This window comes from Orycteropus afer, unplaced genomic scaffold, assembly GCF_000298275.1.
Source record: "Orycteropus afer afer isolate SDZICR_OR568_19922 unplaced genomic scaffold, OryAfe1.0 scaffold00311, whole genome shotgun sequence".
Classification (NCBI taxonomy): Eukaryota; Metazoa; Chordata; class Mammalia; order Tubulidentata; family Orycteropodidae; genus Orycteropus; species Orycteropus afer.
Genome location: NW_006921898.1, coordinates 2,367,244 through 2,388,078, shown reverse-complemented (window position 1 = coordinate 2,388,078; position 20,835 = coordinate 2,367,244). Strand labels below are relative to the sequence as shown.

The 20,835-nt window shown below is 37.0% G+C and overlaps 1 protein-coding gene across 1 annotated transcript in view; it reads left to right on the top strand.

The window, feature by feature from the left end:
* SETD2 (SET domain containing 2, histone lysine methyltransferase) overlaps positions 1-20,835 on the top strand; it is a 199,066-nt gene that overhangs the window by 116,606 nt on the left and 61,625 nt on the right. Inside the window, 3 exon segments of the mRNA XM_042782420.1 lie at positions 8,033-8,081; positions 11,006-11,189; positions 16,877-17,549. Coding sequence (XP_042638354.1) covers positions 8,033-8,081; positions 11,006-11,189; positions 16,877-17,549 — 906 coding nt within the window.

Sequence of the window (20,835 nt, the reverse complement as noted above, 5' to 3'; positions counted from 1 at the left end):
CCAGCATTTGTTATTTTCTGTCTTGTTGAACTTTGCTACTAGTGCTAATGCAAGATGGTATCTCATTGTTGTTTTGATTTGCATCTCTCTAATGACTAATGATCATGAGCATTTCTTCATATCCTCCTTGGTGAAGTGTCTATTCATGTCTTCTACCCATTTTTTAATTGGATTATTTGTCTTTTTGTTATTGAGGCGTTGGAGTTTTCTATAAATTCTAGAGATAGTCCCCTGTCAGATATTTCCTTGCCAAATATTTTTTTTCCAATCTGTAGGTTCTCTTTCAACTCTTTTGGAGAAGTCTTTGGAAGCACATAAAAATTTAATTTTTAGAAGATCCCATTCATCTAATTTCTCTTCTGTTGTTTGTGCATTTTGGGTTATGCTTGGTAGTCTATTTATGCCATATATTTGGACCCCTAAATTTGCCCCTAGTTTTTCCTTGAGGAACTGTATAGTTTTAGGTTTCACATTTAAGTCTTTGATCCATCTGGAGTTAGTTTTTGTGTACTGTGTGAGGTACAGATCTTGTTTCATTTTTCTGACGACATTTTGGGACAGGGCATGTGTATCTGAAAAAAGTTTCTGCCAGCCCAAATGGCAGAGGGAGCAAGGCACCTGGTTCTAGAAGAAATTCCTGCCTGCTCAGAATGCAGCTGGGGATTGGGCATCTGGTCTCAGAAAAAGTTCTGCTGTCCCATAAGGCGGCACCTGGGTACAGGGCCCCTACTCCCAGAAGAAGTTCCTATCATCCCACATGGACCCAACAAAAGTCCCTACTAGATCAAAATGCTTCTAGAAGCAGTGCAGCTTATCTCGGAGCTGGTTCCTGTCTACTCGAAAGCAACTAGGGGCAGGGTACTTGATCTCTTATTAGTTCCTGCTATCCAGATGGTGTGTAGGGACAGGGCTCCTGGACCCAGAAAAAGTTCCCGTCGGTCCGAAAAGTGATTGGGAATAAGGTACCTGGTTTTAGAGGGAGGTTCTAGCTGGCTCATAGAGCTGCTGTGGGCAGAGTGTCTAGTCCCAAACAAAATTCCTGCTGTCTCAAAAAGTAACTGGGAGCAGGGCCCCATTCCCAGGAAAAAAGTTCCTGCTGTCTCAAAAGCTCGTTGGGTGTAGGACATGTAGTCCCAGAAAAAACTCCTATCTAGACCAAAAGGTGTCTGGGAACAGAGTCCCTAGTGCTAGGACTAGTTCCTGCTTGCCAGGAAGACAGCAGGTGGCAAGATGCCCAGACTTGGATAGAATTCCTTCTGATCCAGAAGGTAGTGGAGGTAGGGAATGGCCACACTTCTGATCACCGAGAGTATGTGGGGTACAAGGGAAAGAAGAGGAATATCGCACTTTTCTTGTCATTAGACACCGATGCAGTTACCCAGGCAGTCCTTGGGAAGTAGAGCCGATTCTTAGGTTGCAGCATGATGAGAATGCCACTTGGAAATACTCAAAATGGCCATGCCATCAGGACAGCTAAAAGTCCATCTCTCTGTTGTTTGTTTCTTTATTTGCCGTTTTCATTCAGATTCTTCTTCTAGTTGGTATTTAATCTACTTCTTTATCTGTCCCTTCGAAGCTCAGTGTTCCAGGATTATCTTCTTTATTTGTTTCAATTGGTTTCTCGTTTCTTTGTTGTAGAGGGTTTGTGTAGCTTGTCTGCCTATTCTGCCATCTTGCTAGAAGTCTGCCCAGTGTTAAATTTTTATCCTTTGAAGAAAAGATTTCGTATAATTTGTTGTTTGATAATTTCCTTTTAATCTTATTTCTGTAATGGAGTTCTAGCAGTTGATTTGTGATGTACTGTTAAAGTGCTGCTTTACCAACCAATGTCCAATCAGTTCTGTTTACAGACTGCTGGAAGAAAACATTCCAGATTAGGTCCACATAATGACTCAGTCATAGTAGATGACTTTGTCCAAATGTTAATTGAGAAATAGAAAACATACTTTAAAAATCAAATACAAAAACTGTACTCTTCCCCTTTTAGTTCTATTCTTTTCAAATCAACCTACTTTTCTCTCTAGGTAGTATGCTGCAGTACTACAATATCAGTTGTTTTTCCCTCAACTCTGTCCTCCTGCCGTTTAGATTCAAGCTTCATAATCTGAGCAAATCGTTTCCTCATCTTGTGATACTCAGTTCTTAAGCTTTGTCATCTCTCCAGTAATCCATATATAAAACATTCACCCCTTTTTTAATAAAAAATTTGTTATTGCTAATTATAGCCATCTATCTCAAAATGCTGTTTCTAGATTACTAAACTTTTCTTTTAAAGACAGTATTGTTCTAAGATATATTTTTTCAGTATTATGACTGATTTGAAAGGCATCTTCAGCTCTTTTGGAAGTTTTTTTTTTTTTTTTTTTTTAAGTACCTAGTGTGGCACAGTGCTACTGTAGACAGTGTATGAGGTGTGTAAATACAGAATTTAGAAATTTGACTCTTAGAACTTCAGAAACATATTTTTGATTCTTAACATTTTTTTCTGGTAAATACAATTTTGGAATTTTGTACATCTTAAAAATACTCTTATTCAACTTCTGCTTGTTTGACATGTTATATAATTATCATTTGGAAGTAAATTTTTCAATAAAATGTTCACAAGTTCACTGCATCATTTGCTGGCTTACAGTGTTGGTATTAAAATCTGATAGACTTTAAAAACAAACAAACATTGTGTTTTCAGTGAAGGTTTACACAACAAATTAGGTTTCCATTTGACAATTTCTGTAAAAATTGTTTGGTGACATGTGTTACATTTTCTGCAATGTGTTAATGTTTTCTTTGTGTTCTCATTGTTCCCTCTCTAGTAACCTAGTTTCCCTGCCCCTTATCTTCTCATCTTTGCTTTGGAGTAGTTGTTGACATTTTAGTCCCATATAGATGAGTTTTTAATGGAGCACTGTGCTCACAGGTAATGTCCTTTATTTTGTGTGCTAATCCATTATTTCACTAAAAGGTGAATTAAAAAAACCAAACTCACGCCATCGAGTTGGATCCGAGCCATAGCGATCTCTCCTTGGGTTTCTGAGCCAGTATCACTATGGGAATAGGTTGCCCAGTCTTCCTTCTGAGGAGTGGCTTGAACCACCAGCCTTCTGGTTAGCAGTCAAACACCTTAGGCACTATGCCACCAGAGCTTCTAAAAGGTGAATAGTCTCACCTTTTAGTGAGATAATCTCAGGGAATCCTTTAGTCTTAACTGATCTAGTAATCCTGGACTTTTTAAGAATTTGAGTTCTATTCCATGTTTTCCTCCTGTTCTATGAAGGTTCATTTATTGTGGCCCTGCTGGGCACCATCTAGGTCTTCTAGTCTCAGGATAGATGAGGCTGTGGCTCACATAGGGTATTAGCCCTATAGACTAGTTCTTCTCTAAGACTTTGGTTTTCTTCTTTCTCTTTTGCTCCTGATGGATAGAGACCTAAAGTTGTATCTTAGGTGGCCACTTGCAAGCTTTTAAGTCTCAGATACTACTCAGCTCACTAGGATGCAGAACATGAACTTTGTGAACTATATTATGCCAGTTGCCTGAGTTGTCCCATGAAACTAAAGTCTTAAGCCTTCAAACCCAGAAAACTAATCTCACGAGGTATTTGGTTATGTCTGAGAAGTATCTGTAACTTTGTCGCTATGAATATATGTATGTGCACACACACATATCTGTGCATACATATGAACATACTTCCTTAGTGATATTGCTTCGGAAAGCCAAGGAGGGGTTGCTATGAGTCGGGTTCAACTCAATGGCACGTAACAACAATAGTAACATACACACATAAATATATATGAATTGTACGCTCAATTTTTGGTTATTGTTGGTGAAGTCTGATAGGATTTTGATTCATTTGCTGCACTGAGCACTATGAGCCCTCTTAAAACTTTTTTATTTGCTTTTATTTTTAATGCTTTTCTCTGCTCAGTTTTCTTTCTCCTTGCTTTCTGGAATTCTTGTTATTAAATGTTGAACTTTTTGTAGTTATCTTGTAATTTTCATTTGTCTTTCTGATTTTCTGTTCTGTTTCTGGGAGACCCTTACCCATTTTTTCTATCATAAGTTCTCTTTCCAGGAACTTGTGCTTATTCCCTGTTCCTTTCTTTTTTTTAAAAAAAAAAAAAATCTTTTTCTTATTTCATGATATTTTTTTTCTCTTCCTGAATAATCAAACAAGAAAGGACTGTGAAAGAAACAGACAACACACAAAATAAGGGGAAAAAACTTAACTATACACACACACATCCAGTACCCACATAGAAATAATGTTCTTAGAAAGAAAAAATACTACCGATGGGTTTATACCTTTTTTTAATTCCTTCCCTGTCATTTTATAGGACCTCACATCAGAGTGAGGAAAAACACATTTATATTTTCTACCTCTCTTTATCAGTACAATTTCTACTTATCCTTCAAGACAATTCAAATATTCACTTCCTTCAGGAGATCTTTCTCCATTCCCCCCTCCTAAGAACTAAACTAAAGAGCTCTGGTAGCATAGTGCCTAAGGCACTTGACTGCTAACCAGAAGGCTGGTGGTTCAAACCCACCAGCTGCTCTTTGGAAGGAAGATGGGACAATCTACTTCCATAGTAATGTTGTTGTTGTTATGTGCCGTCGAGTCAGCCCTGACTCATAGTGACCCCTCCTTGGGTTTCCGAGGCAGTATCACTATGGAAGTAGGATTGCCCAACCTTCCTTCCGAGGAGTGGCTGGTGGGTTTGAACCGCCAGCCTTCTGGGTAGCAGTCAAGTGCCTTAGCCACTATGCTACCAGAGCTCCCCATAGTAATAGTGCCTTGGAAATCCAAGGAGGGGTCGCTATGAGTTGTGTCCCACTTGATTGCACATAACAACAACAACAACAAGAACCAAACTAGTTTTAGTATCCGTCCTTTATATTTCTTTTCACTGTTTTTACATACCTATCACAAGATACTGCATGTTAATTTCTCTGTTGTCTGAATGCTAATGAGGTAATAGGAGTTAAGAGTATGCCTTTTGAATAGAGAAAAATCTAGGCTTGAATCCTGGGTTCAATATATAACTCACTGTGTGGCCGTGATATAGTCACTCAACCTCTCTGAACATGTTTTGTGTATATAATAGATACAGTAATAATATCTTTTATAGTGGTATAAGATCATATGAGAATGCACTAAAAAGACCTGGCGCATAGTAAAATGAGTCAACCATTATTACTATACCCTGTGAACTTGAAAGTAGGTACAGCATCCAAAACATTGTAGACCCTTAATAGATATTTTCAGTACATAATTTATACACAAAATTTGGTATATAAAGTAGCAAACCAGATTTTCATGGATAGTCATCATGCAGTCTTTGTGTCTGCATATTAAAAACATCTCGACACACATTTACACACTCTAATAGATGTATGTTGGCTATATTGGTGCCTCATGAGCTTGTTCCGAGGCAGTATCACTACGGAAGTAGATCGCCCCATCTTCCTTCTGAGGAGTAGCTGGTGGGTTTGAAATACCACCTTTCTGGTTAGCAGTCAAGTGCCTTAGGTACTATGCTACCAGAGCTCCTAAAGAGATGGCCCGGCTGCCTGGTGGGGAGTGGCTGGTGGGTTTGAACCGCCAGCCTTGGGTGTGGCAGGTGACTGCCTGAGGCCTGAGGCCATTCCCTAGGGCCAAGGTATATGTAATGCTTTGAGTTATGTAGCACTGTGGGTGATTTCTACAAATTAGAGGTAGAATTTCACTTGTTGGTCCACTCAGTAAATTTGAGTAGAATATATGCTAGGCACTTTTAGTGCTAGTACTATAGCAAAGAATAAGACAATTTGGGCCCTTAAGAATTAATTTGGAGAAAGAGAATGTATCTGTGTGTTGTGGGCAAAATATAGACACTAAAGAAATAAAATAAAACCAAACTCACTGCCTTGGAGTTGATTCGACTTGCAGCAACCCCTCTTTGGGTTTCCGAGGCAGTATCTCTATGGAAGTAGATTACTCAGGAGGAGTAATCTTTCCTTCCGAGGAGTTGCTGGTGGGTTTGAACCACCAGCCTTCTGGTTAGCAGTCAGATGCCTTAGGCACTATGCTACCAGAGCGCCCAAAGAAATAAAGTAGGATGATATTAAAGAGGATTGGCTGGACTGAGACAGCACATCTTTAGGCCCCTCTGACAGGTTAACAAGGAGCTCTGGTGGTATAGTGGTTAAGACATATGACTGCTAACCAAAAGACTGGTGGTTTGAACCAAACAACTACTCTGTGGAAGAAAGATGAGACAGTCTGCTTCCATAAAGATTTACAGCCTTGGAAACCCAGTGGGGGTTACTATGAGTTGGAATCCACTCTATGGCAGTTAGTTTGACTTTGGTTTGAAGGGTTAACATCAGCTTCAAAGTTGAGAAAATAGCCATGTGAAGATAACCATGACATTTCTTAAGATTAATTTGTCTTGTGAATAAATAGTATTAATACTAGCCTGCACAGTGTGGAAGTCTGTTTGAAATTATGTCATACCTATAGGCCACAGAGGCCATTGAAGAAAATGTTTATCTGGGTTGGTTTATTCATCTTTACCTGGTTTAAAATCACTTTACTTTGTTAAAAAGTCCATTCAAGGGACTCGCAATTAGGAGAAACCATTGGACTGTGAGTCAGAACACCCAGGAAACTAACCCCGTCGTTTCATTGTGGGATTTGGAAAATTTTGGTTGCATTTTTAGAGCTTCATTTTTCTATATTCTGATGTGTAACAGGAGGAGGAGGAAGTAGATAATCTGAGTTTCCTTTCATAGAAAATTATGTGAATAGCAAGAATGGGCATTATGCTTGTCATTTTTCCTACATGTTTTTATATAGCTGGATTATTACTGATCTTTTCTTCCCTTAAGTAGGGATTAGGAGTGAGACTTTAGAATTACTTTTGTTGATACTCTCAGTAAAGAAACTATAGATGACTTCAGTTTATAGGCATACAGAAATTAAAGATTATCAGAAAGTATATTACTTCCCGGAATAATATCTATTCACTTAGTTGATACTTGATAATGAGATCATACAAGCTATGGTGGATGTAAAAAAATTACACACACAGGTTTCCCCTGCTGTCTAAAAGTAGAGCATTCATATGAAACCTTTCATAAGCCAAAAATGGTGTAAAGTGAAGAAACAATTGCCATTAATTTATATAGGAAAAATCTTTGCCATTCCCAGACCCAAAAAATAGCCTACCAAATCATACCAGATAGCACATAAACCTAAAATAATACTAACATACAGTAAAAGCAGAAATGATAAATATACAACCTATGTAAAGTAGAACTAATACATGTACATTGTAGTTCTGGAGATAGAAGCTTGACACACCACTCTCGCTACTGGAAGTGCATTCTGCCTCTTCAAGGACTTCCTGCAAAATAAATGCTGAACACTGTTGTTACGTGCCATTGAGTCAGACCCGACTCATAGCCACCCCTCCTTGAGTTTCCGAGGCAGTATCACTGCGGAAGTAGATTGCCCAACCTTCCTTCCGAGGCGTGGCTGGTGGGTTTGAACCGCCAGCCTTCTGGTTAGCAGTCAAGTGCCTTAGGCACTATGCTACCAGAGCTTCCCTTGAAGGACTTGCTGCAAAATAAATGCTGGACACTAGTTTCACTTTTTGCCTTTTTTTTTGTAAAAGTAAAAATCCTCTTTGGATTTCTTTCACTTAGCAAAAACAGGTACTGATGTAGATCTTTCCAATTTAGAAAAGTGGCAGATAACATACATACCTACGTGTACATATATGTGTATGTTGCATATATGTATATATATGTGTATGTATAGATAGATAGATCATCTTGTTTTTAAGATATACTTGTGCTGTATGTTTTTCACCGGTTTTTAAGGGGCCAAGATCTCTTTTCATTTAAAGCCAAATGTAAGGCAAATTATCGAGAATAATTATCCCCTTTTCCTTCCCATTTCTTTCTTGCCATGTAAAATCAGTCAGCTTCAAAGTAATCATCATTTCTACCCCACACTAATAACCTTTGTTCTGGTTTTTTTGTTTGTAGGAGGTATATCGAATTCCAAAGAAAAGTCAAACTGAAAAGGAGAACACAAGTAGGTATTCTGAGATACTCCATGTATATGGCTTTACAAGTATTCTTTTGGAAATATGCAGAGGTAACTGATAAGTTTAGCTTTTTTTTTTGTTTTTAAGCTAGACACTATGTAATCAGGTAAGTGAAATTGATGTAAAGGTTTTAGAGACATGAACTGTGTTTTAGTTTATTTTATTTTATTTTTGGTGACTTTTTTGCAAAAGAGATGTCCCTTGTATTGCCTGTGTTCTCACTTCCCTGGAAGTCGTCATCTTTAGTTGCTTATCTTTCATTCATTTGTTCCTTTAGAGTAGACAATCTTAAATCTGTGCTCCTGGAGGTCTGTAGCAGGGCTTTACCTCTAGATGTTTATTTGCAAAATATATGTGTATATTTATTTTTCTAGGAAAAATTTAAAACTTTCATCAGATTCTCTGGGATTCGGTAACCCCTGAAAAGTTTAAGAATCATTGTTACAGAAGGTAAAAGGGAGAAAAGAGTAGTTATATAGAACACTGGTTTCTGTGCTTTTTACCACTTAGTTATGTTTCTAACATACTTTTTTAGAGGTCAAAGCAATGGGCTAAGCTATTTTACCCATCATTGATTTAGGATCCCCACCAGCACTGACACAATATAGAGTGAAGGGAAGCCAATGTGATTTTTGTTTATATTTTGGCCTTTTCCTTTAAAATTGAATAAATTTTTATTGTCTTAAATAGTTTTATTAGTTAAAGGCCATGAGGTGTCCTTTGCTTCAATTGTATATTTTGAGTATTTTTAAGTCTACAGGTTTAGTTTCTTCACAGCCAGACATCTTACATAGGGCTGCAAAAAATTCTTCCCTCAAGAAAGAAGGCAGGGCTAAACAGTACTGGTTATTGAAGTCAGTGACATGGCTATATTGTTGATTGTCAAGAGGGCTCACTGAATTGAAAACATTAGTAAGACAGGCAAAGCTTAATTACATATGTGGTACCTATATTTTGGAAACATCTTATAGTCTATTATGGTCCTCTAAGAGATATAGGCAATGATCTATAATGGATAACTATAAGCTTTTCAGGAAGTAGCCCTTTGTGTACCTTCCTTTACATTTGGAATTCCCTCATTTCATTCTCAGACTTTTAGAAGTGGGAAAATGCTTGTAATTCAAGCCTGGTTTCTGTGTTTTCCCTCGATGTCAAACAGTTAAAGAGCTTAGAATTTTGAAGAACTTCGTGGGTTCAGAAGAATTATGGAAATGTAAGGTACTTAGCAAAATATGTAATGTAGCTCTGGAAATCAGCCTGAATGAATGAAATCAGGATATCAGCCCGAGTAAATGAAATTACCTCCCTCCTTTGTGTACTCTAAAGTATAGGGTAAGAATGCAAACTCTTGATGTAAATCTTTTCTTTTTTAAATTTTATTTCACCACAATGTAGTGAAGAAATAGTCTTGTTTCAAGTAAGTTAATATTAGGGTAAGATCATGGGTTAGCAGGAGAACATACCTCTAGATGTTCTCCTGCTAACCCATGACTCCTCTGCTCTAGGAGAGTAGTCATGGACAGATCCAGGTAAAACTGAATAATGGTACCTCACAGCAATATGTTGTACTAGTATCTTGTGAGATGGACCAGTTCATTTAATTGTGGAGCATGTGGTATAGATGAGTTCTTTTAGCTTCTCACTGACAGTTGCTCATGCATGGCTGTAGATTTATAACTGTTTTACAAATACATGGGGTTGTTGGCTAACTAAAATGACAATTTTAAGAATGGCACATGGAAACCTAACCCTGCTGCTGGGGGAAAAACCTACTGAGAGCACATTTTTCTGAGATGAGAAAGGGAAAAACCAATAACTATTTAGTGAAAATTTACTTTTTGTTATGTTAGACGTTTTATAAAAGTTCTGTTTCAGGAATCAAGCAATTTGGTTAATCATGTGGCAGTACTAACATACACAGAGCAACACCATAGAATACCAGTCAGGTTATATTTAAATGTTCAGGAGTGGCATTTATTAGATTTATTTAATAGGAAGATGAGAGACCAGGAGAGGAGATCAGTGAAAAATAGTACTTAGGATAGCTCTTAGGAGCCAGGTGATAAAATTGGGCAAGTAAGGACAGCCAGAGTGGGAACCATTCTAGGTAGAGAGAAAATGTGAATGAACGTTAGTAGCACCATCTCTAAATAGGAAGCTTGCATGTTGTTTTGTTGAAATGTAGCTAGCTGGCTTTGATAATTTCCTAAGTCATCACGTATGTCTTAAATCTTACCCCTTTAAAGCTGTGGTTCAGTTTCTCTCTCTCTCTCTCGATATAGAGACTTTTTTTTTTTCAATTATAGATACTTTTTAACATTAATATATTTGTGCTTATTATGCCAGGCTGCTTTGGGAGCTCTGGTACCGTAGTGCCTAAGGAACTTGATTGCTAACCAGAAGGCTGGCGGTTCAAACCCACCAGCCACTCCTCGGAAGGAAGATGGGGCAATCTACTTCTGTAGTGATACTGCCTCGGAAACCCAAGGAGGGGTCACTATGAGTCAGGTCCAACTCAACGGCACATAACAACAACCACCACAGGAGTTACTGGGATAATTGAAGGCCACATTTTGAATAAGCAAGCAGACTGCCTTGCTAAAGGAAGTAGGAACATTTCATAGGCATGTTTTCCAGAGAACTTGTTAGTAATGTTGAAAGCTTGAATAGGGACTTTGGTAGGGAAAAGAAGATAAGGGTAGTGATAGAAGAGACTTTTAGAAAGTAGAGTATGCTCACATGTGTGCCCATACACATAAGACCTTTGTCTCATCCAAATTCAGGACTAGATAGATAAGGAAGAGTCTATAGATTCCTTTGTTGAATAGAAATTTTATTATACTATTGATATACTATTACAGTGATAGATAAAAGTCTACCAAGTAATTTTTTTAAAACCCTTTTTCAGTAGTAACTGAGCGAGGAAGGGATACTATTGGCTTCAGAGATCAAACAGCTGCCCCAAAGACTCCTAACAGGTCAAGAGAGAGAGACCCAGACAAGCAAACCCAAAGTAAAGAGAAAAGGAAACGAAGGGGCTCCCTCTCACCACCCTCTTCTGCCTATGAGCGGGGAACAAAAAGACCAGATGACAGGTAAGTGGTCTGTGTGAGTTACTTTATTCTGAGTAGGTCAGCAGTGCCCAAGTCAAATATAGGCAGTCCCTGGGTTTTGAATGTCTGATTTATGGACAACTCCTGCTTGCCCTTTAATGCATGGCTTCAAACTGGTTCTGTCATGGCTAATGGAGTGTAATAGAAATAGATGGGAATTCTTACAATTTGAGTGATTAGTAATGAACTGTAATGAGAAAAATTACAAGTGAAAACCTTGGAATGAGAGACTTAGGAGAAGCATAATGAGTCCTTTTAGGAGTCTGATGTATGAGATTGGATTATTAGCCAGACTGTGGAGAGTCGTACACAGCTCTGCCCTCACTTTGGAATGATTGACCCAACCCCTATTCAGAACAAATTCTTCATCACAGTCCCCTTCACTTGGTGCATGTACAGCTTTTCAATCCCTTGAAAATGATTTGAGCCTTTTTTTGCACTAAAGTAAGGCTAAATAAGAAGTGTGTGCACCTGTTCCGACTGACCTAAACATTCATAAAGAGGCAGCTAGGAATGGATCTTGTTCATAACCCAGGGACTGCCTGTACTTCTGATTTGGGGCACTAAGGGCTTTTGGAATAATTATTGTCTCTTGATGAGTGAATATAAAATTTTACTGATAAATCTTGAGATAGATTATTTGACAATAATAATAGCTATGAAGACTAATGGATTTTTGGTCCTTGAATGTTGAGAACATCTAAATGCTATTTGGAGAGCGAAAGGTTTGTTCTTTCAAGGGGAAGAAGGATCAGTAGGAGATAATTATTTCATAATAATGGTAATTTTTTAAGTCAGAACTTTGTTTTCTAATGAGTCATATACTATCTCAGTCAAAATGCTGATCACTAGATATATGAGGTCTCTTGTCATGCTGATAGGAAAATAGGCCATATAGTCACTCACTGGGAGCAAGAAAACTTATATTCCAGAAAAATCCTTTTTAAATTAAATTTGCTTTATAAAAAATTCATAAAGCATTTATACAATGCAGTTCTCAAAATTTTTTTGTGGGGGCTGCCTGGCTGTGTAATAGGAGCTCTGGTGGCTCAGTGATTAAAGCACTTGTCTGCTAACTGAAAGGTTGACTGTTTTAACCCACCAGTGGATCTGAGGACAAAGTTGGGGCAGTCTGCTTCTGTAAAGATTTACAGACTTGGAAACCCCATGGGGAAGTTCCACCCTGCCCTTTGGGGTTGCTATGAGTTGAAATGAAATAGACAGCAATTGGTTTGTTTTTTTAATCTAGCTATATAGTGGTTAACTCATCATGATCTTAATTTAAGCATTCCCTTAATTGCTAAATAAATTGAACATCTTGTCATTTGTTTATTGGTCATTCCTGTTTCCTCTGTTGTGAAGTAACTCATTTATTGAGTTACTGTCTTTTGAGTTTTATAATTTCTTTTATATATAGTCTAGATGTTCTGTTTGGGTGATGATATTTTTACAGGTATTTCCTCCTAGCTTATGGCCGGTCTAGAATTTTTTTTTTTTTTTTTTTGGTCTTTTGATGTATAGAACTTATTAATAGTATAATTGAATATATTAATCATTTACTTTATGGTTAGTGCTTTTTATATTTGAAGAAATCCTTTCCTACCTTTTAGATGATGATATTCTTCTATTTTTCTTCTAAGAAATTTAAAGTTTTATTTTTTACACGTAAGTCCTGAATCCATTTGGAATTAATTTTTGTATGTTGTAAGGTACGGATCCAGGTTCGTTTTCTTTCTTCTTTCTATGTAAGTACCAAATTGTTTCAGTACCATTAACTTGAAAGTCCATCCTTTCTCCACTCATCTGCAGTTGCTGCCTTTCTTTGGCAAGTTTTTATATATGAGAGGATCTGTTTTTAAATTCAGAATGACTGTAGCTTATATTAAGTCTTGATGGCAAGTATGGAATAGCCCTGTCCTGTCTTCATCTTCTTCTGGGATGTCTTGTCTTTTCTCAGACTTTCATTCTTCCTTAGAATTTTTTTTATCGTATTTTTCCCCTTCTTCACCTCTCAGAAAGATGTTTCTGTGGAGAGTTGGCATCTTGACAGTATTGAATATTCCAATCTCTGTTCAGCTAGGTCACTGATATTTTTAAATAAAGGTTGAAATCTTCTTTCATCTCTTTAAGTTTTATAATTTTTTTCAAAAAGAAGAAACAAACAAATGTTTCTTGAAAGAAGAAAGAAACATTCTTCACTTATCAACATGGTTAGGTTCCAAAGACCAGGTTGTTATACAGAAATCAACATGTGAAAATAATCACAGAATGGAGAATGACTTCATCATTACATAACTGCCAAACCACTGAGAATCATAGTCCAGCCAAATTAACATATAACCTTAACCATCACAGATAGTATTCTCTTGCCTTGCACCACTAATTTTAGGACAGTTTAACTCAGATCATGCAGCCTTCCTGACTTTCATGCTATTACTCTGCAATATTATAATTCCTTTTTGTCCTCCCTTCTTCCCGTCAATCAGTTGTTGTTAATTTTGTTAAATGTGTGTGTGTGTATACATAGAAACTGGTTTACTTCAGTTTGTTTATATTTACCCAAGTTTACCACTTTCTTTGTTCTTACCTTTTTATCTCAGATCTTCCTTTTTGGATCATTTTACTTGTTTTTACACTTTTTAGAGTTTTCTGTGGTGAGTTTATGTTCATTATGTGAAAATGGAAGGTATTCACATCAGGTCACAAAATGGAGAAAGGCTACATCATTACATAACTGCCAAACCACTGAGATTATAAATATTTCAGTTTTTGTCTAAAACATCTTTTTCACTTTTGTTTACATTGCTCACCCTTCTTAAACCTTATCTATTTTTTTAATGAAAATAGAAAAGATACAGTATCACAGCTTTACCCATACAATTCATTGACATTGATTACATTCTTCAAGTTGTAACCATTCTTGCTGTCCTTTTCCAGATTATTCCATCACCATTAACAAAAACTCATTGTCCCCTAAGCTTCTCCTCTAACATTTCAGGATACTGTTGTCAGTTTGATCCCAAATAGATAATTCTTTGAAAAAGCATAGTGCTCAAGGTAGACATACTTTACTAATTAAACTATTGTTTGATTCTAAAGAGCTCTGGTGGCACTGGTGTGGTTAAAGCATTGGGCTGCTAACCAAAAGGTCAGCAGTTCAAATCTACCAGCTGCTCTGTGGAAGAAAGATGAGTCAGTCTGCTTGTAAAAAGATTTACAGCCTTGAAAACGTCTATTCTATCTTACAGGGTCGCGATGAGTCAGAATTGACTTGGTGGTGGGTTTGATTTTGGGTTTTATTATATTGTTCAGTTCAAAGAAGATTTCAGGGAATAACTTTGGTTTGAGGTTTATGGTTTAAAAATTATTTCAGGGTATTCGTTTCAGGGTTCATCCAGCCTTAATGGCTCCAAAAAGTCTAGATTCTATTGAGAATTTGAATATTTGTTTTGCAATTTTCCCCCTTGTTCATCTGGATTCTCCTATGGAATCTTTGCTTTTGTTGAGTAATGGTATCTGGGCACCATCCATTTTTTCCGATCTTATGGCAAAAGGAGGCAGTTATTCATGGAAGCAACCAGATATATTCCATTTCCTTCTCTGATTCCTAACTCTCCTTCTTCTGTTAATCCAATTGCTTACCCTATTTTAAATTTCATCATCAGATATAAATTACTTACAATAAAATGATATAGCCACCAACACAGTTATGATATAGAACACTTCCTTCACATTAAAAAATTCTCCTTTGTAAAAAGTCTCCTTCCCAATCCCTAGCTTTTGGCAACTATGGATCTATTTTCTGATCCTCTAGTATTGTCTTTTCCAGAATTTTTATAAATGATGTCATATAATATATAGCATTTGAGTCTGCCTTCTTCCAGTTTTCTGTCTTCTAGTATGTTATTGTGAAACTTGCTGGTGGTCTGATTTTTGTTCCTTTTTAAGTAAAGTGGCTTTTCTCTTTTCTCTTATTTACTTTTAAGATGTTTTCTTTGTATTTGGTGTTGTGCTGCTGTATGTTTATATGGGTTGTTTTTTTTTTTTAATCTGGTTGGAATTCATTGAGCTTTTTAAATTTGAAGATCATCTTCCATGTTACTAATTATCTTCAGATCTAATCTCCCATTTAACTGTACAGTGGACCTTAGGGACACTGAATTTGATTGATTATTGGATTTTTCCTTTGTTCATGACACTGAGCATTAATCTATGTGTGGATCTTATCTTCATTTATTTATTATAATGTAATGAGCATTGTAGATCCCAATGTGAAAGCTCGGATCTCAGCTATCATGTAACTCTAGCTGTGTCACTCCCCTTTATCCAAGCCTTTTACTCTTACCACTTGAGGTCACACCATCTTGAATCCTGCATTCTTTATTCCCCGACTTTTCTTTTTTAAAATACAGCTTTATGTCATCTATATTTATTCCTTAAAAATACATAATTTTTAGTTATTTTTAACTTTATGAAAAGTCTGTCATTCTGCATTTAGGAGTACTTTGTTTTCACTTGATACTATATTGCTAAGATTTATCCATATTATATATCTTTTTAGTTTATTTTCACTGCTTATAACATTTCATTATGTGAATATACCACGCTTGAGTCATCCTCTCTCCTATTGTTGACCATTCAGATTGTTTTCAAGTTTTTGCTAGTTGAATAATGCTAGTATGATACTCTTACTCATGGTTTTTGGTGTACCTAGTACAAGAGTGTTGCTTCAGTGCACATCTGTGATTAGAATTACTAAGTTGTCAGGTATGTGAATGCTCAGTTTTATACAATGATTGAGTTTTAATCTAGATGTTTCATAGGGTTTCTTTTCAAATCTGTCTGAAAATACTTAATAGTCTTGTTTCTTGTTCATATTTTTAATAGCATCTTTCATTAAGCATATTAAGCATACTTCCTATATAGTTTTTATCAGGTAATTCTAGTATTAGCACTCTTTTGCAAGTCTGTTCTTCTTACTCGTTTTCTCTATATAAAATCATTTCTTTTTAAAATGCATTCATGTTTCTTAGAACTTTTGTCTGTGAGAGAATTCATTGACGCCTGGTTTTAAGGTGCTCTCTTCTATAGACAGTTAGTATTTGTTTCTTCCAGGACTCTTACGAGTGCTGCTACTATCCCAGTAAAAAATTTTGTTTTTGCTTTGTCAAAACCATTATAATGTATTAAGCTGACAGTAAAATATTGTACTGTACTTGGTAGTATACAGAGAACAGTGTGTATGTAATTCTCCATATTTTTGTATGTGATACTCACCTTGCACTTCACCCTCCCTTATTGATATTTGTTACGAGTATTTGTGGTCAGACACATCAAACTCTATAACCTTTATTAGTATGTTTTGATTTTTGTTTCAATTTCAGAATTTGTAATTATAGAACTGTTCCTAACTATGAAGAAGAGTCCATTTAATATGTATCTTTAATTTAAGTGCTAGAATCTGAGACTAGAAATGAAGTTATTATTTCTGTGTCAGTACAGTTAAGAAGACTCCTTAAGTAATTTGAGTGTGATTTTTAACTAGTGTCAAATTGGAGTTGGTGAAGTTAGTGGTTTACTGATGAACCATATAATACTTATTGGTGCTTTGATTACATCTACAATTTAGGGAGAAACTTTTTGTGGTCCTCTTATTGTTTTCTTTCTAGATATGATACACCAACTTCTAAAAAGAAAGTACGAATTAAAGACCGCAATAAACTTTCTACAGAAGAGCGTCGGAAGTTGTTTGAGCAAGAGGTGGCTCAGCGGGAGGCTCAGAAACAACAGCAGCAGATGCAGAACCTGGGAATGACGTCTCCCTTGCCCTATGACTCTCTTGGCTACAATGCTGCTCATCACCCCTTTGCTGGCTACCCACCAGGTTATCCCATGCAAGCCTATGTGGATCCCAGCAACCCTAATGCTGGAAAGGTGCTCCTGCCCACACCCAGCATGGACCCTGTGTGTTCTCCTGCTCCTTATGATCATGCCCAGCCCTTGGTGGGACATGCTACAGAACCCCTTACTGCCCCTCCAACAGTGCCAGTGGTACCACATGTGACAGCTCCTGTGGAAGTTTCCAGTTCACAGTATGTGGCCCAGAGTGATGGTGTGGTACACCAAGACTCCAGTGTCACCGTCTTGCCAGTGCCAGCCCCAGGCCCAGTCCAGGGACAGAATTATGGTGTTTGGGAGTCGAACCAACAGTCTGTCAGCAGTGTACAGCAGCAGTACTCTCCTGCACAGTCTCAAGCAACCATATATTACCAAGGTCAGACGTGTCCAACTGTCTATGGTGTGACATCACCTTATTCACAGACAACTCCACCAATTGTACAGGTAACTAATTCTGGAACTTCTCATCTATCTTTTCATGGGATGTTAAATTTTATGGAGATGTGGGATGCCCTCCCAATGATCACTTTTATATCTTGATCCATTTTTTTTAATGCATTATCTGTTGCTGTATAATGAATTACCAAAAACTTAGCAGCTTAAAACAACAAATAATTACCGTCTTACAGTTTCCATTCGTCAGGAAGTCAGAAGCAGCTTAGCTGGATGGCTTTGGCTTAGGATCTTTTATGAAGTTATAGTTAGGCTATTAGCCAGCACTAAGGAGAAGGCTTAGGGTGAAGGATTTCCTTCTAAGCTCACTCACATGGTTGTCAGCAGGCCTCATTTCCTCTCCATGTGGACCTTTCAGTAGTGCTGCTTACAACAGACCAGCTGGCTTCCCCCTAGATCAAGTGATCCAAGACAGACAGACAGACACTAGGACAGAAGTTACAGTGCCTTTCATAACCTGATCTTGGAAGTGACATAATTATCACTTCTTGACTATTCTGTTGGTCACATAGACCAACCCTGTTTCAGTGAGAGGCTACCCAAGAGTGTGAGTAGCAGGAAGTGGAGATCGTTGGGGCTGTCTTGGAAGCTTAGCTTCCATATTGTACAAGCAGAATAATTTGATATTACAGTGTCTTTTAATTACTCCTTTCTTTTTTTTGCTTATAGGCAGTGAATTGTATATAGTTTATTCTTCTGTATTCCCATCAAGGTGGAGCCTTTTGTCATGGTCATTGAGTTAAGAAGACTCTTGTTTTTTTCTTCCTCTAGACTCAGCTTGTATATTAATTTTTTTATGCCCCACATCTTTATCTACATGTTTATCATCTTGAAGTTTGCCAAAGTAACTTGGATATACTGAGCCTGATAGTATTTCTTTGGTAGGAAATGATAATGTTAAGTTTAAAAACTAGGCATATGCTAATTTTATATTTCAAGGTATATTTTTATTTCATTTTTTTAATTGAGTTTCTTTTTTCAATAAAGCAAAGTAATATATGTTAAGCTTTAAAAAAGACATACATATAAAACAACATCTTTACCTCATTCATGTGTCTCTCCCATCACTTATTGTCACTCCTGAAAGGTGGCTGTTATGGGATGGCAGAGATTTTCAAGGGTATTTCCTGGATACTTAGTATTAAACAGTAATTTTTGCTTTTGTTAGCTTTTTGTTGTGAAGCTATATCACAATTTTGTTACAATAGCCATGCAAAACATCCTGCTTTATTTAATTCCTGAAACCCTAACTGTATTAATTACATTCATTTTTTAGGATCTCTTTAACCATGTGCATATATATTTGTAATCCTGAAGGCTTGAATTTTTTTCTCTCACATTTTCCCAGTTATATGACTCTTAACCACTTTTCCAGATCTCTCTCTCTCTCTATGTATATGTGTATACAATATCCCATTTGGTTGTAATGATGTTATTCATTCCCCTAAGGTAGTAGACTCAGTGGCACATAACAACAACAACAAAGGTAGTCATTTAAATTGAGAGTTCTTTTTTCATTATAGATAGCATTCCATTGAACTTAGGTTTTTCTTTTTAATATTTGTTTTAAAATGAATGTTACCATCCATGCTAGATAAGGCTAGTAAGAAAATGGGCATTATTAGTCATTGAGTAGGAATTTTCTTAATATATGATTCTGGGTTTTTTGTATGTTTGATTTAGCCTCCTACAGAATGTTTCAAGGATCATAAACAAATTTCTTCTTAGTTCCTAACTTCCTGCTATGTTTTGTCATATTCCTTTTTGGACTAAGCTGTAATTTTTGAGTTTTTCTCTGAGAATGGATGGTATCACAGATATAAGAGAAATGACTGTCCTGTTCTTATTCCTAAAATAATGTTCTTAAAGTTAGGTATTAGAACCTTACCAACAGCAATGAAAGATACCTGTTAGAGACATCTCAGTAGAGAACTCACTGGTAATGTGGTGGCTCTTATAAAGTAGAATATATTTTTTCCCATCCTAGAGAGCACCTTTTACGTGGGCATACAACTCTGGGTTCAGGATGGCTCTTAAATCTTTTCTCATCTTCCAGCCTTTGAGAAGGATAAAAGGCCAAGAAAGCACACTCATGTTGCTCTGAAGCGCATACACCAAAATAGTACACGTTACTCTGCTTACATCTGATGGAAACTGACTTAAACACATGGCCATCCTAAGGTTCAAGGAAAGCTGGGAAAGGTAATTTTAGGTGGGTAGCCCTAGATATAGGAGCTCTTGTGGCGCAGTGCCTGAGGCATTTGGCTGCTAACCAGAAGGTTGCTGGTTCAAACCTACCAGCGGCAGAAGTAGACTGCCTATAGAGATTTACTGCTTGGAAACTGAACGGAGGTTGCTATGAGTCAGAACTGATTCAAGGGCAGTGAGTTTGGTTTTGGTTTGGAGCAAGCAAAAGATTTCCCTCAGGTTTAGTCATTAACCTTAAGACTCAGACTTCACAATTTCACTTGCTTTCAGTTTTCTAGTCTGTCCCTATAAAGGAGTCCTTTAGTAACACCCTAAAGGAACTCTGGTGGTATAGTAGTTAAAGCATTTCGCTGCTAAGCAAAAGGTTAGTGGTATGAACCTACCAGCTGCTTCACGGAAGAAAGATGAGGCAGTCTGCTTTGTGAAGATTTATAGCCTTATAAATTTATAGCCTTACAGTGGGGGAGGGGGGGAGTCACTGTAAGTCAGATTTGACTAGGTGGCCGTGGGTTTGGCTTGGTTTTTAGTAACTCCCTAATCACCCTGGTATGTGCTGGAGTAGTAGATAATAGAATATAGGGGTTACAATTGGCCTTCCCTTTCCCTGTGATATTAATTGATCAGAGATGATGTTAGGTTTTGTATAGTGAGAAGCATATAGCACATCATTAATGTATATTTGGTTCCTGGCCCGTTTTATTGTATGTCCTTGGGACAGGTTCTTATATTCTTGAATCTTCATTTTCTCATCTATAAAATGAGCATAATGCCTTAGGATGGCTAAGATTTGCAAGAAATAATGGATATTGATAGATTTAAACTGCCATATACCTTAAGAATTATATAAGAGCTATACTATGTTGTAGTTATTAGATAACTTTAATAGTACTCAGGGGGATGCAGTATAAGATGGCGGACTAGGCAGAAGGATTGCACAGACCCTCTTCAACAAAGAAAAGGGAAACCAATAAATACAGACACAGAAGATAATCTTGGACCCCTGAGCCTTGAAGGAAAGGATGCAGATTTGGACTAAACCCCAACTAGCAGAAGAATTTGCGTGAAAATA